The following is a 21,366-nucleotide window of genomic DNA, read 5'->3' as shown; positions in this document are numbered from 1 at the left end:
CGGCCAGCCCTCAGCCGCCAGCAACCAATCGGCGCCCGCCGCTCGCCCGCCCTCAACTAACCAGCGCGGGGCGGCTGTTACCGCCAGCCAATCCCCGCCTGGCACCGCCCGCCGGCAGCCGCCGACGGGCGGGTGGAGGCGGCGCGGGGCCGAGGCCGAGGCCGGCAGGTCCTGGGGCTGAGAAACCCCCTCGGGTAAAGGTCGGAGGAGCTCTGCGAGAGAATGCGGATTATTCCAGATAAAAAATGGCGCGGATAAAAATAAATGGTGTTAGTTGAAGGAAAGGTACCGCTGCCCAGACTGTCGTGTAAGACCCGTGTGTCTGGAGAGCGTCAGGGGTTCTATCCAGCTATGCCACCTAACTAATTCGAAATATAATATTAGTTATTTTCCAGTTAATTATCGTGTTTCTATATACCATGTTACCTCTTGTATACGTTATGCAGCTGACTCTCTGTATGAGGTGGGTAACCATCCGCTCGTGCCTCCTCACAAACCCACCCCCGGACGAGGCGGCCCCGGTGCTGTGAGGAGAGCCGAGATCCCGGAGTCACCCGAGGGACCGCGGCTCCCGCCCGCGTGAAGAGAGGCTTCTGCTGGAGCGGGAAGTTCGCTTTTACCGCTGTGCGTGACAGAAGTGTAAACAACGGGAAAGAATCCAGAGGGAAGAGCAACAAGACAGGGAAGTGGGAGAAGGCTGAAGAAACTGGGCTTGTTTAGTCTGGAGGTAGAATAGCAAAGCAGAGGAAATAGCAGTTTGTATTAACAAAAATGAGGATTTTTTTTTTTGTGTGTGTGTGTGTGTTCTCAGTGGGAAGGATGGGAAGAAACTGACTTTGCAGGGAGGCTCTCTTGCCAATCAGAGGTGGAACAGGCAGCAGGCAATCTTCTAAACACAGTTTAATTTTTTCTTTTAATAGCCAAGGTAAATATTTGTCACATATTGTCCTAGCTGGTTCTGAGCATCTCAAATATTCTTTTCTGTCTATGGTTTTGTGCATCTGCCAGATGTATCTAAAGAAAAATCAGATGTATGTATGCAGACACATAACAAATACGGAATGGCTGATTAAATGTCTTACATATTTAAAAATCTTGTGATAAACAACAGCATTTGTTAAGATTAAAGGTGTAGATTTAAAAAACCCCTCAATAATTAACATATTGAAGAGGTTTAACAGGTGAAGGAGTTGTTTTTTGAAACAAGAACGATAGCTTTAACATCTCTAAATGCTCACCGGGAACTAGATGTTTCCATAAATTTAAATTAATTTGCCTGGGCCGAGTGCTGGCAAACAAGCATGTGTTTTCCGCCTGACCTGCCTCATGGGTGAGTATTACCTGCTCCTCCAGCCGGCTGGACCAGCAGCTGCCTGCCGCCCGGGCGGGAGGGATAGGATGTCTGCGGTGACACCGTGATGCTGTGTCCAGAGAGCGTATTAACAAGTTCTCATGTTTATCTTTCTCATCACAGCGCATTCAATGAAACCAGTACCTGCTGGCGGCACGTTTGTGGTCCTGACTATACAAGGACTGCACAGCCATATGATATTTAACGTGATGGAGCAGAACAGGCGTCACTCGTGCTAACAGGGGAACTTGTCTCGGAGACCTGCGGGTGGAAGTCGCTGGAAATCAAGAGGACCAGGGCGGCCCTCAGTCCCATCTCGTACCTCTGAAAATTGGAGCTACCTTTGCCTGGGAGCTCGCCCAAAACGGACAGATTTGTCCCGCGGGGCTCGGCTGCGTGAAGGGGTTTGTAGATGGAGCTCACGACCTTTCCTAGACCAAATCGAGAGGGGGTTTTTCCCTAGATTTTCGGCCCAAGAGAAGACAGCGCCCCGCCCGTGTCCCCCGCGGCCCGCCCCGAGGAGGGAGGAGCGGGAGCGGGGCCGCAGTGCGCGCTGGGGCTTGTAGTGCCGCGGCGGGGAAGCGGGGCCGGGCCGGTTGCCGGGAGGCAGCGGGGCAGCGCCGCGCAGGCCGCCCGCCCGGGCTGCGCGGGTGAGGGGAGCGAGCGGGCCGCGCCGCGGCTCCGAGCCCCGCGCAGGTACCGAGTGGTTCGCCGAGGGCCTCGGGGCGGGCTGTGCGCCGGGCCGTGCCCCGCGGTGGCGGGGGGCGACGACACAGCGGCGGCGGTGGGCGCGCTGCCGCCGGGCGGGGGGGGCCGCGGGGCCCGGGCCCGCCGGTGCCACCTGCCTCCCGCGGGCGGGCGTGGGGCAGGGCAGCCGAGGGGAGAGGCGAGGCGGGGCGAGGGGAGGCTGCCGCCCGGGCCGGGGAGCAGGGGTCCTCCCGGGCGGCCCGGGGAGGGCTCGGTGCGCCCGCAGCGGGCGGGAGGAAGGCGGAATCGGGCCGAAGGGGTGTGCGAGGGGAACAAAAGCGTTGGCGGGCCTTGGCCGGTGTGCTCGGCTCTGCTTTCTCTCCGGTGGGGATGGGCAGTGAGAGACGCGTAGGCTCTTCTAAGGAAACAAGGCTGTAACGTCTTTTTCGGGTGGAAGCATTGGCGGCTGTTGGTACAGGGATGTGTCGAGGAGGAGGCTCAGGGGAGGGAGACAGCTTCCTCTCAGGCCCCTGAATATAAAGGCTGGTCTTGCTTTAATACCAGCTTAATTATTTTTGCAATATTTACGATTGGCTGCAATTTTATTTATTGGGGTTTTTTTACGGTTGATAGCATCTATCCGATAGTCGTGGGAGACCTTAAAGGTTTAATCTGTGACGGAAATTGTTAAGGTTATTTGTAGTGTGTGTAGTTTTGTAAATCCTGATTATCTCAATGCTTGCTTGCTTCTCGGTGTACCTGTCATCATCTTTTTTTGCTCATATATGCAGATTCTATTTTTGTATGGGAAAAAAAGAACAGCTTTGCAGCTTTTGTTAATGGTAGGAAGATGAGAAACATAACTGAGTTTTCCAATGTTTAACTTGTTTCCCGGAATATAGTGATACAGAATTAGTTGCGATGTTGTTTTCCCTTCGTGGTCTTGGAAGTACATGGAAGGGTAATGTTATTACTCTTTGCAGCTTAGTTAACATGAAGATGGAGGACTATGAAATATTCTGTAAGAAGCATCTTTCCAGAATCCAAGAAGAGGCAATAAAAAGAGAAGCCTCTGTCACTGTTCAGCACAGAAATATCTCCCTCATTCAATTCCATGGCGTTCCTGTGCTTTCCCCTCTGGTAAGGCCTTTTTTTTGTTGTTGTTTTTTTCTTTTTCTTTTCTTTTCTTCCCTGGTGTGCTAACTGTGCTATTGGCACTAGCTTTGACGTCCACATGTAATGATTCTGCTGAAGGTACAGCTCTGTGTCAGGTATCATCTGGCCTGCTGCTTAGTGTATTCTAAGCATTCTTAGCCCTAATTTTACAAAGTGAAGGGGTAAAATGTATTTTTTTTTCACACCAACTCCATTGGCTTTAATTTCTTGGAACTTCCTGTCTTCACAAGGGGAGTAAAAATGTTTGTGGTATTAAATAGATGAATGTTATTGCTGGGCTTAATTTCATGTAAAATCGTGTTGACATTCCAAATATTGAACGTGTGAGTTCATTTAAAAGTGTCAAAAAAAAAAAAGTGCACATAGGAAGTACTGAGATAGTTAAGCTTTTAAGTAAATTTCTTTTTTGCATGTGTTTGCAGCTTCCTCTAATGTATTTCACAGGCTCATCAATTATGTTAAGTCATTCTATGCTTAATGCAAACAGCCAAGCAGAAGACTGTTGGTAGTTTGTGCAATAATGCAGCTGACTTCCTTGTTTCAGCGAGGGGAAGTATGAACGGAGAGACTTTCTAACAACGATGTCCAAAAATCGTGATACAGATATGCATTGGAGACTAAATGATATATTGTAATATTTTTCATTTACAAATGGGTGGATATTTTAAGGTTTCATAGAAGAAATGCATAATTTGACTTGAGACTATCTAATTTTGTAGAACTTTGTGAAACCAATTTTTGTAGATGTAGCTTTGTAGATCTAGTTTTGACTTTTATCCAAACTACATATTCTAAAGTAGTAACTCGGAAGATTTTCAGATTCTGATTGTCAAAAGGATCCAGAAGACTGCTTGCATACATTTCTGCCTTGTTGTGAAATTCACCTATGGTTCAAGAGGGCAAGTGCAAGCTAGTTCTTCATAGAGCTTAATAGTTGGAGTACGGGTAGGAAGATTGGTCACAGAGGGCTCTACAGGATGCCCAAACCTCCCATCTCCATAGGGGACTGAGGAAGACCTGCCCTGCAGTCTGAGTCCTGTGTCATTTGAAGTTGGTACTGTAGCATGTAATGTTCATGCAGTTTTTTTCTAAATGACCTTTTATATTCATGTTTATTTGCATGTGTGCCTAGAAGGCATTTTGTGCACCTTCCATTAAAAGAAAAGTATAATTGGTTAAAAAGAAGCTGGCATTTAAAATGTGCAGAAAGTCTCAACTTAGGTGATTGTTGTTCTTCTATTGTTTTGTTCTGTTGTTTTTCTTTCTAATTTACTTCTGTAATTCTGTACTGAAATCTGCATTTAGCGATATAAACCATGTTTCTTACACTCTTTTGCAGCTTAACCTTGAAAAGAAAAAGGAAATACAGCAATATAAACAGAAAGCACTGGACCTAGAGACCTGGAGACAGAACTCCCGGAAAAGAGCTTTATTGAATCGTGTTCAGGAGATTCTAGAAAATGTTCAGGTAGTGTTAGTCCAAAGCCTTCTTATAGCTTTACAGAAAACCTCTGCTTATAGACATTTTGAGAAAGTGCTGGGGTTTAAGTATTCACCAATATAAGCATGAAATTAATAGCAGGTAACTCTCTAGAACCAGCACTTGCTAGTGTTTCGTGCTATGTGACCTGATAATTGATTATTCATTGATAGTATCTACGTTCGTTGTAATGCATGGGACTTGCTTTTCACTGCTTGTTTTGGTATATGCAAAAGACAGACCTCACCAGGTGGGTGACTGTTGCTTTTGTAACAGCGTTTGAAACAACTAGATTGTAAAAACAAATGAACAAAACCCCCAGTGGTAGAGCAACTGGTTTGCTTTATTTGCAAGCTTATAGTTTAGTCAGAAGATGATCTATATTCAACCTTATGCTTACAAAATTAAAATTACCTTCGCAACAACTTGTGTTCTCTTGTGAGCTTTATAATTTTACTGCAAATATTTTGTTTTCTTTGCTGCTTCAATGGTGAATTTAGTAGAGGTTTAAATGGAAAAGACTATTAAATACATCTAATCAAGCAGTATTATTTGTCTTTGAAACAGTTGTAATATAGTCTTTAAATTAACCTGTTGCTTAAACAAGTACAGTTAACACTGAATTTGTTGAGTTACTAAGGTGGCAAACAAAACTTACTAGTTTGCACTGTTTACTGGAGTGTACGTGGCAACAGTCATCTGGTTTGGGATTTGAAGAGCAGACCAGGAACATAGGTTCAATACAAAAATAAGTTAGCTTTTTTATTTTTTCAAAGGTGTCCCCTTGATAATTGAGTTGCAACACATAGGATAACCTATACGATAATTGTAGTGTGAAAATCCTTTTAAACAAATGCTGGCTAGAAGTAGCATGTAATTCTTGCTTAAATAAAGTTGGTTTTCCAAGTACTTGACAAATGAAAACTCGTATTTAATTGTCTCTGGATTAATAAAAAATGAACAAATTATTTTATAGTTCCACTATTTTTATTAGGAATTATGTTGATTTGTTCTTAGTTGTCTATAGATTAGTCTATTTTTCATGCTGAAATTTTGCAATTACATTTCTTATTTAATGTCATCATTTTTTAATATTTTAAGAGGAATCTTGCAAGATAATTTGAAGCCATAAAATTATTTGAATATATCCAAATTACCTTATGAAGAAAAGAGCATCTTTGCATTCAGATACTTGGTATGAGTAAAATTCTGAGTGGACCATTATTCAAATTTATATTTTAATTCCAATAATCTCCTTCTCATTGCAAAGAGCTCTGTATTGTAGGAAATTGGTAACAGTCAAACTGAAAATTTTTATTGGTTTTAAGGTGGTAGTATTCTTTTTTTAATAGTCAGGTGAAGCTTGCAGAAAACTGAGAATCTGAGATTTCATTGAAAATACGTGATTTTTTTTTTTCTCAATTTTTATTTGCAGATCAGGAGAGGACCTAGCGTGAGTGATGTGAACGCACAGGAGGCTGAGAATAATTGCCCTGATTCAGATTCAAAAGCTTCGACTGACTTCGCAGCTCTATCAGATGTCAATGTGGCGTGTTCTCCTGAAAGGCATGGTTCCACAGAGCTTGAAAAGACACCAGAACTTACGCCATCAGATACTACTGGGCAGATGACATCCACTGTGACAGAAGTATTTAAAGCAGCAGAAGAAAATGTTTTTTCAAAGCAAAGTGAGAATTGCATCTCAAAAGACGTACCTTGTCCAAGGGCTGCGTCTCCTGACAACATGCATAATAAGCTTGCGTCACATGCTTTGCAAAAGAAAGAGGGACTAGGAGGGTTGCCATCAGATGAGGAAGTCCAAGATCCATACGTAATGAGTCTTCAGAACCTGATGAAGAAATCTAGGGAGTACATAGAGAAAGAGCAAACCAAACGTAGCTCAAAAAGTAATTCAAAGAGGAGTATGAGTGAAAGTCATTCAGATAAAGAAAATGATGGTGTTATAACAACTGACCCTGTGAAAGAAAGAGGAAAGCTTATCAGCAGAAGTTGCACCACTCCAACACTTGATAAACCCAGTCTTAATAAATCAAATACCCTTCTCCAAGGTGCCTCTACTCATACAAATAACACAAGTATGTCCGCTTTATCCAGTTTTTCTAAAGTGGACATACCTATGAGAGTTGGAACACCCCCATTGGTGGATTCGGATTCAGATGAAGAATTTAAAAAGACTTCTATGTTTGATCGTGACAGTAGCATTGTCAGGAGCCTCACGGGCTCTTACGCCAAATTGCCAAGCCCAGAGCCAAGCATGAGCCCTAAAATGCACCGAAGGCGCCCAAGACCTTTATCAATGGGACACATCGTTATAAATAACCCTGTGAATGCTTACGAGTTAAGTCCTAAAGGCAAGGGTAGAGCGATGGATTTAATCATGCAAGATATTGCAGATAAAAATAATGTGTCTGAATCAGTGCCAAAGTTCATGGTGGACTTCACTATGGTTTGCCCTGGCAGAGTTCCCAGTGTCAACAGGAATTCTTCAGGCCCTTATGATGGGCTGGGGGTGGGCAAACCGAATCGCCATTCCTTTGGGCACTTGGAAAGCAAAGGAACGTTGTTGGCTGCAGTGGAAGGACAGGTAGTGATGGACAGCAGAGGGCCATATAAGGTAGAGACTAGTACTAATATTGTAGCTCCAAAATTGAATGACCCATTTGCCATCAGTCAGTCTACAGTAGCACAGAAGCTCCTACCTGCGAATGAAACCAAACCGTCTAGTTTGCTAGAAAATACTAAATGTAATTCTCCAGTAGAACTCAATAAATCTTACGATGTAGAAAACCCATCCCCGCTACTAATGCAGAGCAAGAATATGCGACAGCAGATGGACACTCCAAGTGTTTCCCCAGCAAGCGAGCAGTTTCTAGAAAATAGTTTTGAAAAGGTAAAACGTAGACTTGATTTGGACACCGACAACTGCCAAAAGGAAAATGGTCCCTGTGTTCTAACAGTTGGAATGGAAGAACAAGAGAAGCAGTGGTTGCAAGAACAGAAATACCCTGTGGCATCAGTTTACATTACCAAGAATGCAGCCCCTGATAGTATGGCAAAAGGTAAAAGATTTCCTGTAGTTGAGGGTTTTTCTTAAACTTACTTCTCAGTTTATAAATCTCTTAGAAAAAACCACAATGATCATTGGTCACTGGTGTTTCTAAGTATGTATATATATCAAAAGGCTAAAATTTTATTGAGTGTAAATTATCTTTTTTTCAGTAACCTCATTATTTAATTTATAATTAATGACAAATTCTGAAATTCAGCTTGCTACTTGAGCCATTTTTAACTGCTACAGAATGGAGTAATTGCTGTCTTAGAAGTCACTTGGAGTCAGAAGTCTTATAACAGTTATTTGTAACAAATATATGATTAAACAATTTATGAGGAAACATCAGCTAAAACATTGTGTATCAGTTCTGTGAATTCCGTATTTATTCTCAAGGGTATCATTTGACAGCACAAATATTAATTTCCCATTTGAATGTAGAAACTGGAATTTAGTTTTACTAAGAAAATTATGTTTTATTCCACAAGGTCTAAATAAGACTACTGAAAGAAGAGATAGCCTATGTAAATTAAAAGAAAATACCTTTTAATGGGTTGCAAATCACTATGTTGGTATTGTCTTCAAATTCAAGACTGTGTTACATCTGTATGTGTCTACCAAGTCAAGCTGAAGTGGCATGAATAATTCTAATTCACTCAAGCAAGTGTAGGTATACTATTCTTAGAACTAGACGTTTTGTGTTCTTATTTTAATACTGGCTCAGTTGGTGTTACTGCTGTTCCATTCACATGCTTATCCCACAAATATGAACATGCATATATTTTGAAGGACTGTAGTAACTGATGAGGTTCTTAGCAATACATAATGGAAACCTGATGTCAAAGATATGTTGTACTTTTTTACTGATGATGCAAATTACTCCTGTTAAATGCATGTATGTCTGTGGCAAAGATCATATAGAAATTATTTAATACTTGATTCTTTGTAATGTATCTTCTCAGAAGATATTTTAAAAACTAAAATGTTGGCCTTTGAAGAAATGAGGAAGAGACTTGAAGAACAGCATGCACAACAGCTGTCGATTCTGATAGCTGAACAAGAGAGAGAACAGGAGAAATTGCAGAAGGTAAGGTAAAAAGAGGAAAAATTCTAAGCAAAGGGCATATGTGTTGTATTGGAGTTTGTCAGGAAGCAGCTGATTTTAAAATGTATATCCTATTGTTTTGCAGAGTTAGAAAAATAGTCTTATAGTTGATTCTTTCTTTTGTAGGAACTGGAAGAGCAGGAGAGAAAGTTGAAAGGAAAGAAGGTTGCTACAACGGAAATAGAAATTTCTAAAGTGAATATTAACAGTAGAATGGAGTTGGAGTGGAGGAAAAAAAGCGAAAGTGGCTTGCTGGAAAGTGTGCAGTCTCAGCTGGAGACAGTCCATAATGCAAACTCCACCAGCATTGGTAAAACTGAGAGGGTAGAATATAGATTAAATGTGATACATTTTGCTCTACAGTACTTGACTGGACCAGCTGCCCCATTGTATTGATAAATGCAGTGTTCCTGTCCTCGGGCACTTGTTGGTCAGGATATGCAGACAGCTGTTGCCTTCAGCTGTTGACAGCATATATAAAACAAATTCTGTATTGCATCTTTGTCTAGCTGGCATTTAGCACAGTTTCAGCTATCCTTGTACTGTTCCATGTATTGCATTTGTTATAGAATTGTTATAGGGCATATTTGAGGAAAACAAGCTAAGAGTAAACTCATTTGATCAAGGATGAGGATGTGGATTTGCATCGTGTCACAGAAGGTTCATCCTCATACGTAGCTGCACAGCAGCGGGCCAGGTGTTCTTGTTTGTGCAGGAGGATTAGAGGGGCTATGCCAAGGAGTCTCAACTGCAAGGAAGTACAGCTATAGCTGATGGAATACCTCTCACCTGTTCCAGAACGTTATGAAATGTTTTGGTTTGTCTTCTGTTTGGCAAATTTTGCTAGGAAGTGAATCGGAAATATTCAGATTGCTTCTTGGCTCTAATGGACCTCGTAAACAAAGCTGCTGTCTCTGAGCTGAGTGTATGCACACACATGGTCATTACTTTATGGAAAAGTGTGTGTTGAACTGTACATTCTGCTTTGTACACAGGTTTTACTACACCTAACACCTTTGCTTCAACAAGTGAAACTTCATTCTTTCTCTGGGGACCATCAGGTAGTGGAGTTATAAAAACCTCAGTATCTAGGCCAAGTAACAGGATCAAAACTAGGTGGACTCAGGTAAGGAAAAAAAAAGATTTATTTATAGCTTAAAAAGCCCTCTAGTTTTTGTAAGACACTGTTAACTTGATAATAGCTGTGCAGTAATAAATCTCACAGAAAAGTTTAGTATCCCTTCCTATATCGACTTCGATTACACGAGAGAACTGTATAGGATATTTTTCTAGTTGTTGATATATGCAAAATAATTCTATAACAATATATTGCTTCTGCTAAGTTAGTATTATGGTGGATACTTCTGGCCTAGCCAAAACCTTTATCAACAGCTTGTTTCTTACCTGAAAACTTATGTCACATGATTGATGTTATTTGAGCAATAATTCATAAGCCTTGCTGTTTTTTATCAAATGCTTAGAAAATGCTTCTTTTCTTTTAAGGTTTTCAGTCCAGAGATACAAATGAAGTTCGATAAGATCACTGCTGTGGCAAAGGGTTTTCTCACTCGTAGACTCCTGCAGACAGAAAAACTGAAACATCTTAAGCAAACTGTAAAAGTAAGATTAGCATTTTTATATTATGCAGCTTATCCTCCTGTTTGTTTTTGTTCCTATCTTCAGTTGACAGGTGAAATGATGCATTTTCTGCTTTCAGAAGAATTTGGGAATGTCTGTCACGTGGACATGTTTGAGTGTTGCGTTGCTTAGAGTCATAAGGTCCAAGTCAAACAAAGAATATATGTCCTATGCGTACAGTTTGTAATGATTGCTTTCTTGTGAAGGATTATTCTTGGTGCTTAATCTTATTTTTCTGCCTTACCCAGGATACTATGGAGTTCATAAAAAATTTTCAGTCTGAAGCCCCGTTAAAAAGAGGAAGTGTTTCAGCACAAGATGCATCCCTTCATGAAAGAGTAATGGCTCAGGTGACGCAATTTAAACCTTTTTTTTTTTTTTTTCTCCTAGCTATTTTGCTTTTGTGGTATAAATACCTAAAATCTTCACAGTGACTTTGTTTAAAGTACAAATTTTAAATTATGGCTGTGAAGAGAAGATTCCATTTTTGTGCTGACACATTAAGAGAGATTTCAAAATTATCTTTTCAAGTGCTTTGTTTAGATTGAAAGTGAGAAGAGCTTGATGATCAAAAGCATGGGAATGTTGACTGAATATTTCATTAAAATTTTAATTATTCTTTGCAGCTGCGAGCTGCTCTGTATGACATCCATGACATCTTTTTTGCAATGGAGGCATCGGAAAGAATGAACATTCTGCGTCATGATCGTGAAGTTCGTAAAGAGAAGATGCTCAGGCAAATGGTGTGTTATATTCAAGATAATGTAAACTGTTTTAAGACTTTTAAGTACTGAATCGTTTTGCTTTTAAGAGATTATTCCTCACCCAGTAAAAAGTTTTTTAAATCTGAATTGTTGTTTAATTATGCTTCTGTAGGTAACTTCAAATAAAAAAAAAAGGGGTCAGTGCAGTAGCAGATTATTATGTTGAAACTTTTAGTGTGTAGATGTATAAAAATTACAATGAAAAACATGGTGAAAGTAATAACAAAAAGTCCATAGCAAGAATTTGTTATGGCACACAAACTTTTTAAATCTGGTAATATAAGGAAGATCCTTTAATTTTAAAAAAGAAAAAAACCCCTTTAATTTAGCCTGAATGTGAACTTAGTACTGAAAACACTGTTGGTTTTGTTGTTTGGGGTTTTTTTAAATTTTATTTCTTTGAATACAGGCAGGTCAGATCAGGTTAAGCTCAAAGAGAGCAGTAACTAGAGTTATTGTCAGTTCTTCTGCTTTTTTAGGATAAAGTAAAGAGCCCAAGAGAGAGAGCAACACTTTCAACAGCTACGCAGAAATCTCTGGACAGGAAAAAGTACATGAAGTATGTGCGGATCTCTGTTTGTGGTGGTGGGGTGTGGGGTGCAAGAGGATGAGTAGGAGGCTTTGGAAATAGTGAAAAAGAAGTTTTTGGAGTAAGAGGTTCTTTGCAAACTAATGTTTCTCCTAGCAAGAATGAATAAAAAACAGTCTTTGGGTGTGTGGTGTCTTAGTAATAGTAGTTCGCTCTTACTTTTAAGGGACTTCTTGTTTGAATGGGAGAAGAATGTTTGTTCTAAGTTGTGCATTTATGCTATATTCCAGTGGTGAGCACTTAGTTTATGGTTGATTCTGTAAATTGTAAAAAGTGCTCTAAGTTATTTTATCAGTCCTTCTAAAGTGCCTAGCAATAGAGATACTTGATAGAGTATCTCTGGCAAAGTTTGGGGGGGGGTGGTAGCAGGCATTATCCTGCAACACAGTGGACTGAACAGTTGTGTTACACTTGCTCATGAGTCAAAAGTGATAATCTGTAGTACTGCTCTGGCAGTATTACATGTAGATGAAGATCTTGTTGCAGGTATTCTCTTACTGTTTCTGCTTAAGACCTAGATGATGGTTTTATAATTTAAATATGTTTCAATACTTCTGTTTCTCTAGGGCTTCAGAAATGGGAATGCCAAGTAAAAAAATAATCATAAAACAAAAAACTCCTGAAAGCCGGTGAGTGAAGATTACTTGTATTAGGATGCTTTTAAAGAACTGTCTCATAATGACAGATTCTTTGATCTGTGTTGCTGGTTTTGCATCAGTCAGCTCAATTCCTGTCACTATTATGGTGGACAGTAATGAAATCTGATTTAGCATGGTCTGAGAAAGGGGTTTATTAGCTCATTAGAAGTTAGAAAAGATCTATTTTCTTCAGAGTCAGTTCTGAAATGTTATCTTCAGCATTTTTTTATTTATGGCTTTAAATCTCTGTGCTCAAGCTCAAGGTTTTTCACTGAGATACGCTATTAGTATCTCTTAAGCTTCAGTTTGACACTACTACTTTTCTTAATACCCTTTACTTTGCAATGTAATCATTGATATGTTTATCATTAGGAAGCTGTCAGGAGTGGCTTTCTGTTGTGAGGAAAAGTTCTTGCTTCTAGATTGTGTGATTGTTTGCTTAGATCACAGAATTACAGTGTTCAATACTTGCTGTTCAGGAAGACAACAGCCCCTCTCTTATGAGGCCTATCTGCACCTTTTTCTAGTATAAAAAGTCAGATACCTGGCATCCTTTCAAGACAATTTTTATGCCATGCTTAGCCAAAAGCTCTGAAGACGTGCTGTCTACTAATACAGTTCGGTCTTCAATGACTAGTTGAAGTGATTCAGTCCTTTTTTCCTGCATGTTCTTATCAATGACTAGGAACCCAAGGCACTGCTGAGGGAGTTTTACCTGTGTGCTTTTTTGTTTCTTTGTTTTAAATAGCGGAAGTAGTAATCCTATTCTGGAATTTTAATTTCTGCCACTTTTGCCTACATGTCATCTGCATTACAGAACCTGTTAGCATTTCTGAGATTTGTTATGTGAAACATGATGCATAATTCAGTATTCCTTGTGAGTTGTTTTTTTTCTAAAAGAGGGGAAAAATTGCTAATAAAAGTTTGTGTTTTAACAGCGTACTTCAACCAAATCAAGGACAGAATGCCCCAGTTCATAGACTGCTTTGCAGGCAAGGGTAAGGGCACAACATGTTTAAAGCCTAAAGATGAAAGTAAATGCAAAATGCAAGAGCACAGTGATTTCTGAATACTGTTTACACATACTGGTGCAACTGTTCAAAGTAAAAATAATTACTTCTCACAGTATTTTGAGAGAGTGGTGAAGCTTTGTTTTACCTTATACTGCAAGAAAATAGTGTTCTCATCCTCTTGTGTATTGTCTCCATTTACACTGTTCCAGCATTTGTATTTGTAACATTCATTCCATGAAGCTTTGCTTCCACTTAATGAAATATATAATTTTTATATGTAGACTGTAATGCCACAGTATCTGAACTGAATCAGTTTCTTGAATAGAGTTTTAAAAATCTGTTCATGGGGAGATGTTCTCCTATTTAATGTATCTACATAAGCCGTAATAATGTCAATAGGAATTGGACACATACTTAGGAGGCGGCTCTGTGGGACACTGTAAAAATGTTTTTGTGCCAAACACAGTTTGATAGTGTCTTTATATTTTTGGATACAGCCTTTCAACTTTGTTGCAAGTGACTTATTAACTCTTTTATATTTAATTAGAACCCCTAAGACCTCAATGAAGGGGGTTGAGCAAAATAGAAAGAAGGCCTCAGAGAGCAGAGTGTCTAACAAGGCTGTTTCAGGTGTGTAGAAAATTGGTGCTTGGATCTTATAGTAAATAAGTTACTAGTATCTAGAAAAAGTAAATGGGCGATATATTGTTTTCCTTTTCTTGTGCGCCTGCTTTGCTATGTGTTAAATCTAATCTATCTTCAAACAAACATGTCCTGGTAACTTAACCATCCACTTTCAAGTTCTATAAACATAGTATATAGAATATACTGCACAGCTCATTTGCTTTCGCTCACGAGATGCCCAGTCATAAAAAAATTTGCCAGGTATATTCACTGTAACTGTTTGAGAAGCTAATAGTAGTCAAAATAGACTTGGATTAGAATCTTAATGTCATTTGATTCTTAGTTCTGTACGCATGTGTAACTTGTCTTCAACATGAAGCCTATTGAAAGGACAGGAAGGACAGTTTCAGACTTATCAGTGGGCGTTCAGTCCTCATACAGTCCTAAAATACTGTATATTACTGTAGCATCCTACAGAATGTTTGAGTCTTAATGACTCAATTTTAAAAGTGGGGTATTCCTGTACTTACAGACAGGGATTACTGATTGGTTACCTTTTATTAAAAAGGTTTGATAACAGTGCCAAACCTCTCAGTTTTCAGCCTGTTCAGGCATGAAGGGAATAAAACACTATGAAACATCTTACACAATTTCCATTTTTTTAATCGGATATTAAATTTCTTAAGTGACAAGCCTTAATTTATCAAAAGGTAAAGTGATTTATAGATTTTAAAACTGTTTAAGATCTTAATTACACTTTGTTCTTAAAGGAGAGTTCCACAAGTCAAGTATAAAAATTGGGCATTTTTGGGCTTAATAAGGCAAATTCGTAATGTAATAGGATTTCAACTGTTTTCCACAGTGATCTGAATTACCTTTATGTATTAAGTATCAAACCTTTCCTATAAGGGAAAATCTTACTTATGACTGCCCTGGAGCAATGCTGGCAGAGAGTATCTGCGAGTTTTAGTGCAGTGTGTACACTGTTTAAATATGATGTTTTCCCAGAGTATTTGGTCTTTTCATAGTACTTTGTGAAGCCAAGAGAAGTGGCCATAGAAGGATGTATAGTAAGAAATTATGCATACACTTTTGTAGCATTTCAGTTTGAAGAAGGAAAAAAAAAAAGGAGAAAATAAAAAAAGCAAATGATGAGATTACAACCAAGGTTTGTTAATTTATTTTTCTGTTGCAAATGCTCCTGGCAGTGCTGTCGCCACTAAAGGAGAGCAAGGCAGTTCTGTTGCACACAGTGACAGTACAGAAAAATTAGCAAAGGTAGTAAATAATCTCTCTGAAATATGAAGAAGCAAATAAAGTAAGCAATATAATTTTAGCAACCAGAGGTAGCCATTAAGGCAAGTTTTCATCTGCAAGTTTGCAAAAATGTGTCTGGTATTAACTAGTAAATGAGAGTGCTGAAGAACAGGGACAACAAAACAATCAAGACCTCTACGAGTTACAGTATGACAGAGGTTGTAAAAGAGTAGTAGTATAAGGGTGGTATCAGTGTCAAGTTTAGTAGTGATTTGAGATTTGGATGCCATCCCCAATCTCGTATAATTCATTCTCAGCTCAGCTCATAATGATCTACAGTGTTTTTTTACATTTGTGTCTGGCATCAGACATCCAATTAAAGCATTCTTTCTTACTCTTCTGTGTTGGCAGCATGTGCTGCTCTGCTAAGTAAGTCCCTGAGTTTATCTTGGTCATAATTATTTAAGTCGTGACAGTTGATACTTGGCAATGAAAAGAATCCTTTGGGATGTATCTCTAAATTTCTCTTTGCCTTTCCTTACTGCTATTTGTTGAATATCTGGAAAGCTATTTAATGCCTTCTATAGTGGCCTTCTTGGAACTTAAAGCAGATGTGGCTAATCAGTTGTATGCTCCCTAGTTCTTGTTGCACAAAGTAAACTCATTTAGTGGTTGGACGTGTCATGTTCCCATGGCGTAATACCAATACTTCCATGTGCTCCTTTATAAATAGGTTAGACTACTTGTACTAAATGAATAGAAATGCTTTCTGAAATTATTAGATGAGGAACACATCGCATGAAAGAAATAATCTGCATGATTTTGCAATAACAAAACTTAAGTTGAATACATTTAAATAGAACACGGTTTTCTTTATATATGAATAAAATGTGAATAGGGAAAGGCTTAGCAGTATGTTGAATAGGGTTTTTTTGTTAATAATTTTTTTAAAATATGGGGGTTTTTTTGAGTAATAAAAGTGTCTTCTTCAAGAGAGATCCATGAAAGTCATCTGTAGTGAGGCAATAAGTTCTGTCTGGGAAGGACCATAGACAGAGAAACTATAATCTCAAGTCAATTTGAAAAGAAAGTGTAAAAAGCCAAACAAATGCATATACTTCTCTTATTTTAGTAGAAGTTGTGCATGTCGGAAAAGACAGACTGGTAGCAGTGGCTTGTTCTAGGCAATACAGAGATTTTTTTATATCTGCAACTATACCAGTCTGCTGTACTCCTAACGCGTAATATTTTGATTAAATTTCTTGTCTTCATTCATCCCTGACTCCCAGTTAAATTGTGCTTATCAGAGGGGCGAAAGGGAAGGAGGGTTAGTAGAATACAGCTATTATAAATACATTCAAATTAGACAAACCCTCAGAAGAAAACAATAATGTACTCATCCAACTTTCCTTTTACTTTTTTTTTTTTTCCATTCTTCTAATTGTTGTTTTAAATTCTGTCTGCAAAGTGCTTTGTAGCTTTAATACCTCTCTGATTGATTGTTGTCATTTTCTGGCAAAAAGTTGTTTTGTTTAGGAATCAATTGGTGATTGTAAATTTAGTTTTTGTTGTTTTGTACTTCTTCAATCCAAAGTTCTGTGCTAAAGAGAAAAGTACAAACTGATAAATCCATAAAGAGTCTTATCTAATGATTTTTTTTTTTATTATTATTATTTTAAATAGGACCAAGGTAGTCAGTCAATAGCCTACAAGCTGTGCCAGGCAAGGCATTTAATGTGGTCTGATTGTATTAGAAAGAAGGTGCTTGAGATCAGGCTGCTGCTACAACTAGGCATATTCATCTCCTTTGTTTCTGGCCAGTCTGAGTAAGTGTTGTGGAAAAGAAACGTGGGGCTTGAGGCACATGGAGTATTTGGGTGGCAGCAGCACTTGGCCAAGCGTGGTCTTTCCCACATGCCTGTCCAGCCTGAGCAGGGCGCAGATGGCCCGTGTGACATGGTGTGTGCTGTGAAGTGTGCCAGCATTCAAGCCAGCACTTCAGGAAGGCATCAGACTTGCTATGTGTGAGTAGCAGGTCAATTGCGTGACATAGGAGAGAGGCCTCGTGTAATTGCTCCCCCTGGCACTGAGAAAGGTTGGGTGATAATTGTATTCAGAAGGACTGTAACTCTTTTTAATAAAATTTGGCTTCTTCAAACCTAGTGCTGGGTTTTTTACACTTCCCTATACTGTCCTATTCCGTATGTGAGATTTTTACATAACTCGTGCACTTGAGGAGAATTAAGAGGTTGTGTTAAATCACTAATAAAGCATCATGCCTGTCAGCCTGGTTGTTTGTCCTACAAGATCACAGGTGAGCTGAAGAGTACAGCACTGGAGAGTGCTGGGCCAGCGAGAATGCCTTTTTGTATAGTGGGAAACAGTGTTCAGCTGTGAGGGATCCTGCTGTGGTAAGGTCTCTGTGGGCATTTCCAAAGCTGCTTTGCACTGTGCTGAATGTAGCCCTTGGACACCTGTAAGTAACTGCTGCAACTCTGACAAAGAGTAACTGAAGAGCCTAAAAAGGACTGGCACTTTATCTGTCACGTTCATTTAATTGCTTGCCGATTATTTCTCTTCCATGGCTGTCTTCCATTTCCACTGCTCTGCACCATGTGGTAAATGTTTGCTCACGTTGCTGGACACTCTCGGTAACTGCCTGAACCTAATGAATGCTGAGTTGTGCTACATTTAGCAGCCTGCAGTGCTAAATCCTTATTACTGGAAGATACATGTGCTATGCATAGTATACTATGGTTTTCTAAATATACATGGAGAGATTTTTTTATTTGTTATTATTTTTATACTTGAGCAGCTTTCCTTTTACAAGGGCTCAGCCTGATGACCTTAATCATACTGCACTTTTAATTCTGCTTGTGTATATTGATATATGGAAACCTGCAGCTGTCTCTTCGTTTATTAATGTGGCAGCTGGGGAAAAGGAAAGAGTTATCTTAAATATTTGACTTGTATTATATTTTTTTAATTATTAAATTCTTCTAATTGATAATTTGCTTGAAAGTACATGGCAGAATTCCACTTATCAGTCATTTAATCTCTGTCTTGGTGATGTGACAGACTTATCTTTTAAAAACCTGGGAATTGTAGTTGTGGATGTTTTAGAGAAGCAGAAAAGAAGGTGGAATAGTTACTGAGGAGGGAAATACTATAAAATGTCATTACTTTCCAAACCTATAGGTACTTTTTGTAAGGCGTTTTGGGTGTAACATGAAAACTGTAATTTTAAAAGTAGCCAATGAATATATAATATTGCTTAAAAAAAAATTGTCCTAAACTTCTTCAGCTATTTTTGTTGCATAATCCTGTTACAAAAACCAGTACTGATAATTGTAAAATGGTAATGTTTTTACTTCATTTTTAGGAGCATATGCAGGAAGAACCCAAAGAAAGAAGCCAAATGTTGTGACAATTTAAGAAGACAACACTCACTGGGATAAAATGGCTGGTTTTTAATTATGGCATTTGCAGCACTGATTCAAATATTGCATCTTCTATATGTATATGTATATTTAGAAATGATAAACATACTTTGCCATTTCCAGACAATGACACATTAATACAGTCATATTGAAGTAATAAAGGGCTGTGAAGCTCTAATACTTGTGGAAAAATTGCATGTTAAAATTTATTATATATTCATACTACTGTGTACACGTAAGATTCATAATCTTGTTTATTTAAAGACCACCACAGGGCAACATTAAGTTAATTTGTGACTTTTTCACACTCTCTAATTCTTGTGTCTGACATACGCTTTTTGCATTACTTAAAATTGCAATTTCTGTGTATGCTTGCCACCATAAGTCGTGTGTATATTTTTAGTTTCATACCATAAAGTTAAAGCAGTTAAGTAAGAAAAAAAAAAATTCAAACAAAACTGAGCTCTTGCATCAGTGAATTTGTCGGCAGCCTTTTTGAATGTACTTTCTGTATGAATGAGATTACCTCAATTTAAATATTAATGGCCTAGAAGTTTTACATTTCTGCCGAGTTGGACAGACATGGATCCAGATTAACTGCTGGGCAGACAGACTATACCGAAATTGCGCATTTATATATGTGGTGGATCAAACACTGTGCTGAAAGAGTCCTTTATTTTTTCCTTGCTGCCTCCTGCATTTCTTTATGGAAACAACTTCTGGCCAAGATGAAGAGAAGTGTATGTTCTACAAAAATTTCAGAAGGCAAGATTTTAATTGTTTTACCATTTCAGACTTGCAAGTGATTGTCCATAATAATAATTCAGATATCTTATGTTTTGTTGATGACAGTTGCAATTTTTCTAAGCAGTTTCTCTTCTACCAGGATCTAAGAGGCCCTTGTACCAAAATCATGATTTCAGGGGAGGAAAGGGTAAATCCCTACCAAATCCCAGCAAACACACTCTTACATTTATGAAAATCTAACATTAAAAGATCATGCTCATATTTTGTCTTGGTCTTCATATTGGTGGATGTTATGCTTCAACTTGAGGAGAGCAGAAGTCTGTAACTTCTGTCTTTTAATTATCTTGAGACATGATGTTAACATTCAAAGTCCAACAGAGAAAAGCTTGGCTCTCTTAAGTCTTTGCAGCGCTTACTGTTTTGCTCTGTAACAGTAGTAGTAGAGAACTGACTACCAAAATGTGAAAAGAGTAATATTTTGTTGCTTTCCCAGTATCGATACAATGCAACACCCTAATTTTGGAGGCTTTGTAACATTTTGACAGGGATGGAAGAGAAAAAAGACTGAGCAGAAATTTCATTGTGTTAAACAGTCAGCATGAAAGAGGAACGTTAATGGTGGGATGAGGAGAGTATCTTCATGGGCAGTGATGAGGGAATTGGCTTGCTTGCAGCACTAGTTTTGGCTTTTATCTATCACCAAGTCTGTCCTCTTCAGCTAGTGACATTGTTCAAATGTTTTATACCATGCAGTAAATGTTTTATACCATGCAGTAAGTTACCCAAATTACATACTTAGAAAATGGCAAAAATGCTGCCTGAACACCTTGAGGAATGATACTGCTCGGTGGCTCTTTACAGTGGTGTTTATTTGAAAGCTTGGGGGGGGCTCCCCTAATGGTATAAATTTAAGAGTTTACACCAGTGGAGGACCTGCCTCCTCCATCCAAATGCTATGGATCTTTACAATTGCAGACAGAATACTGAAAATGCCTGAGGCAAGCTTCCTGCTCGCCCAGTAGGCATCAAAGCTCTGTTTTGGTTCCCAACTTTCCTTAGGAGTGGAAAACATCCTAAGAGGGGAAAAATTTACAATGGCAAGAGTAACCTGTGTCACTGGTGACAAGATGTGCTGTTGATAATGCTAGAGGTTGATGTTTTTAAGGGAAGTTTTATGTGCTGTATTTATTATTAGCGTAGGCAATATGTTGATGTAAAAATAGGTTTAGTTTAAGCGTTAGTAAAACTGCTTACCTCCTGTTCAGGTTTCACATCTAAACCTCTTTTACTTTAAGCATGCCTCCAGTATGTGTAATAAGACATTGTAGCACGAGGTTTTTTTAACTTTCATGAGGCCTTTCTCTTGACAAGTGCCAGAATTTGGTTTTGTACTTGATGTTTTATATTTATCTTTTTATTTTGTGTGGAATTGTATTACCATTATAAAAGTGTATTTATTTTTGTACTTTATTTCATGTTCACCAGTCTTGCTTTTTACTTAAAACATACTGCACAATAAACTTTAAAAAGAACTGCACTTCTTTTTCTGGGTTGAAAATCACTCGATGTAAAACGAGGAAAAGGCAAATCCTGTGGTGCAAGGCTTTCCACCTCACAACTCGCTGCAGTTCGTACTGGTCAATAAGGGTCTTCCGACCCGTCCGTGAAAAGCTCCGGCTGTGGCGTTACCCCCGTGTGGTATTTTACACGAGGCTCCAAAATAAGGCCTGGAGAGGAGCTTCCGCGGCCGCCCGGCTGCAGCGGGAGCCAGCCCGTCACCGACCGCC

At 39.1% G+C, this 21,366-nt stretch overlaps 1 protein-coding gene across 8 annotated transcripts; it reads left to right on the top strand.

The window, feature by feature from the left end:
- Positions 1 to 531: 531 nt before the first annotated feature.
- Positions 532 to 21,111, top strand: CCP110 (centriolar coiled-coil protein 110). 8 transcript variants are annotated; one of them, XM_052772394.1, is made up of 16 exons: positions 532 to 755; positions 1,475 to 1,755; positions 3,022 to 3,178; positions 4,554 to 4,682; positions 6,130 to 7,774; positions 8,727 to 8,851; positions 8,996 to 9,179; positions 9,865 to 9,995; positions 10,373 to 10,489; positions 10,756 to 10,857; positions 11,134 to 11,250; positions 11,751 to 11,830; positions 12,427 to 12,489; positions 13,437 to 13,496; positions 14,059 to 14,141; positions 18,775 to 21,111. In XM_052772394.1, exons 3-16 carry the CDS (start codon positions 3,032 to 3,034, stop codon positions 18,825 to 18,827), a joined length of 3,036 nt encoding a protein of 1,011 aa, XP_052628354.1. In that variant the 5' UTR covers positions 532 to 755; positions 1,475 to 1,755; positions 3,022 to 3,031; the 3' UTR covers positions 18,828 to 21,111. The 8 variants fall into 8 exon arrangements, with proteins under 8 accessions (XP_052628354.1, XP_052628356.1, XP_052628357.1 ...); XM_052772396.1 differs by lacking the exon at positions 532 to 755 and having other exon boundaries at positions 1,197 to 1,755; XM_052772397.1 differs by lacking the exons at positions 532 to 755; positions 1,475 to 1,755 and adding an exon at positions 1,981 to 2,047.
- Positions 21,112 to 21,366: the final 255 nt, after the last annotated feature.

Source organism: Harpia harpyja, chromosome 21, assembly GCF_026419915.1.
Source record: "Harpia harpyja isolate bHarHar1 chromosome 21, bHarHar1 primary haplotype, whole genome shotgun sequence".
Lineage (NCBI taxonomy): Eukaryota > Metazoa > Chordata > Aves > Accipitriformes > Accipitridae > Harpia > Harpia harpyja.
Note: the sequence above shows the minus strand (reverse complement) of the source record. Positions and strands in the feature narration are given on the sequence as shown.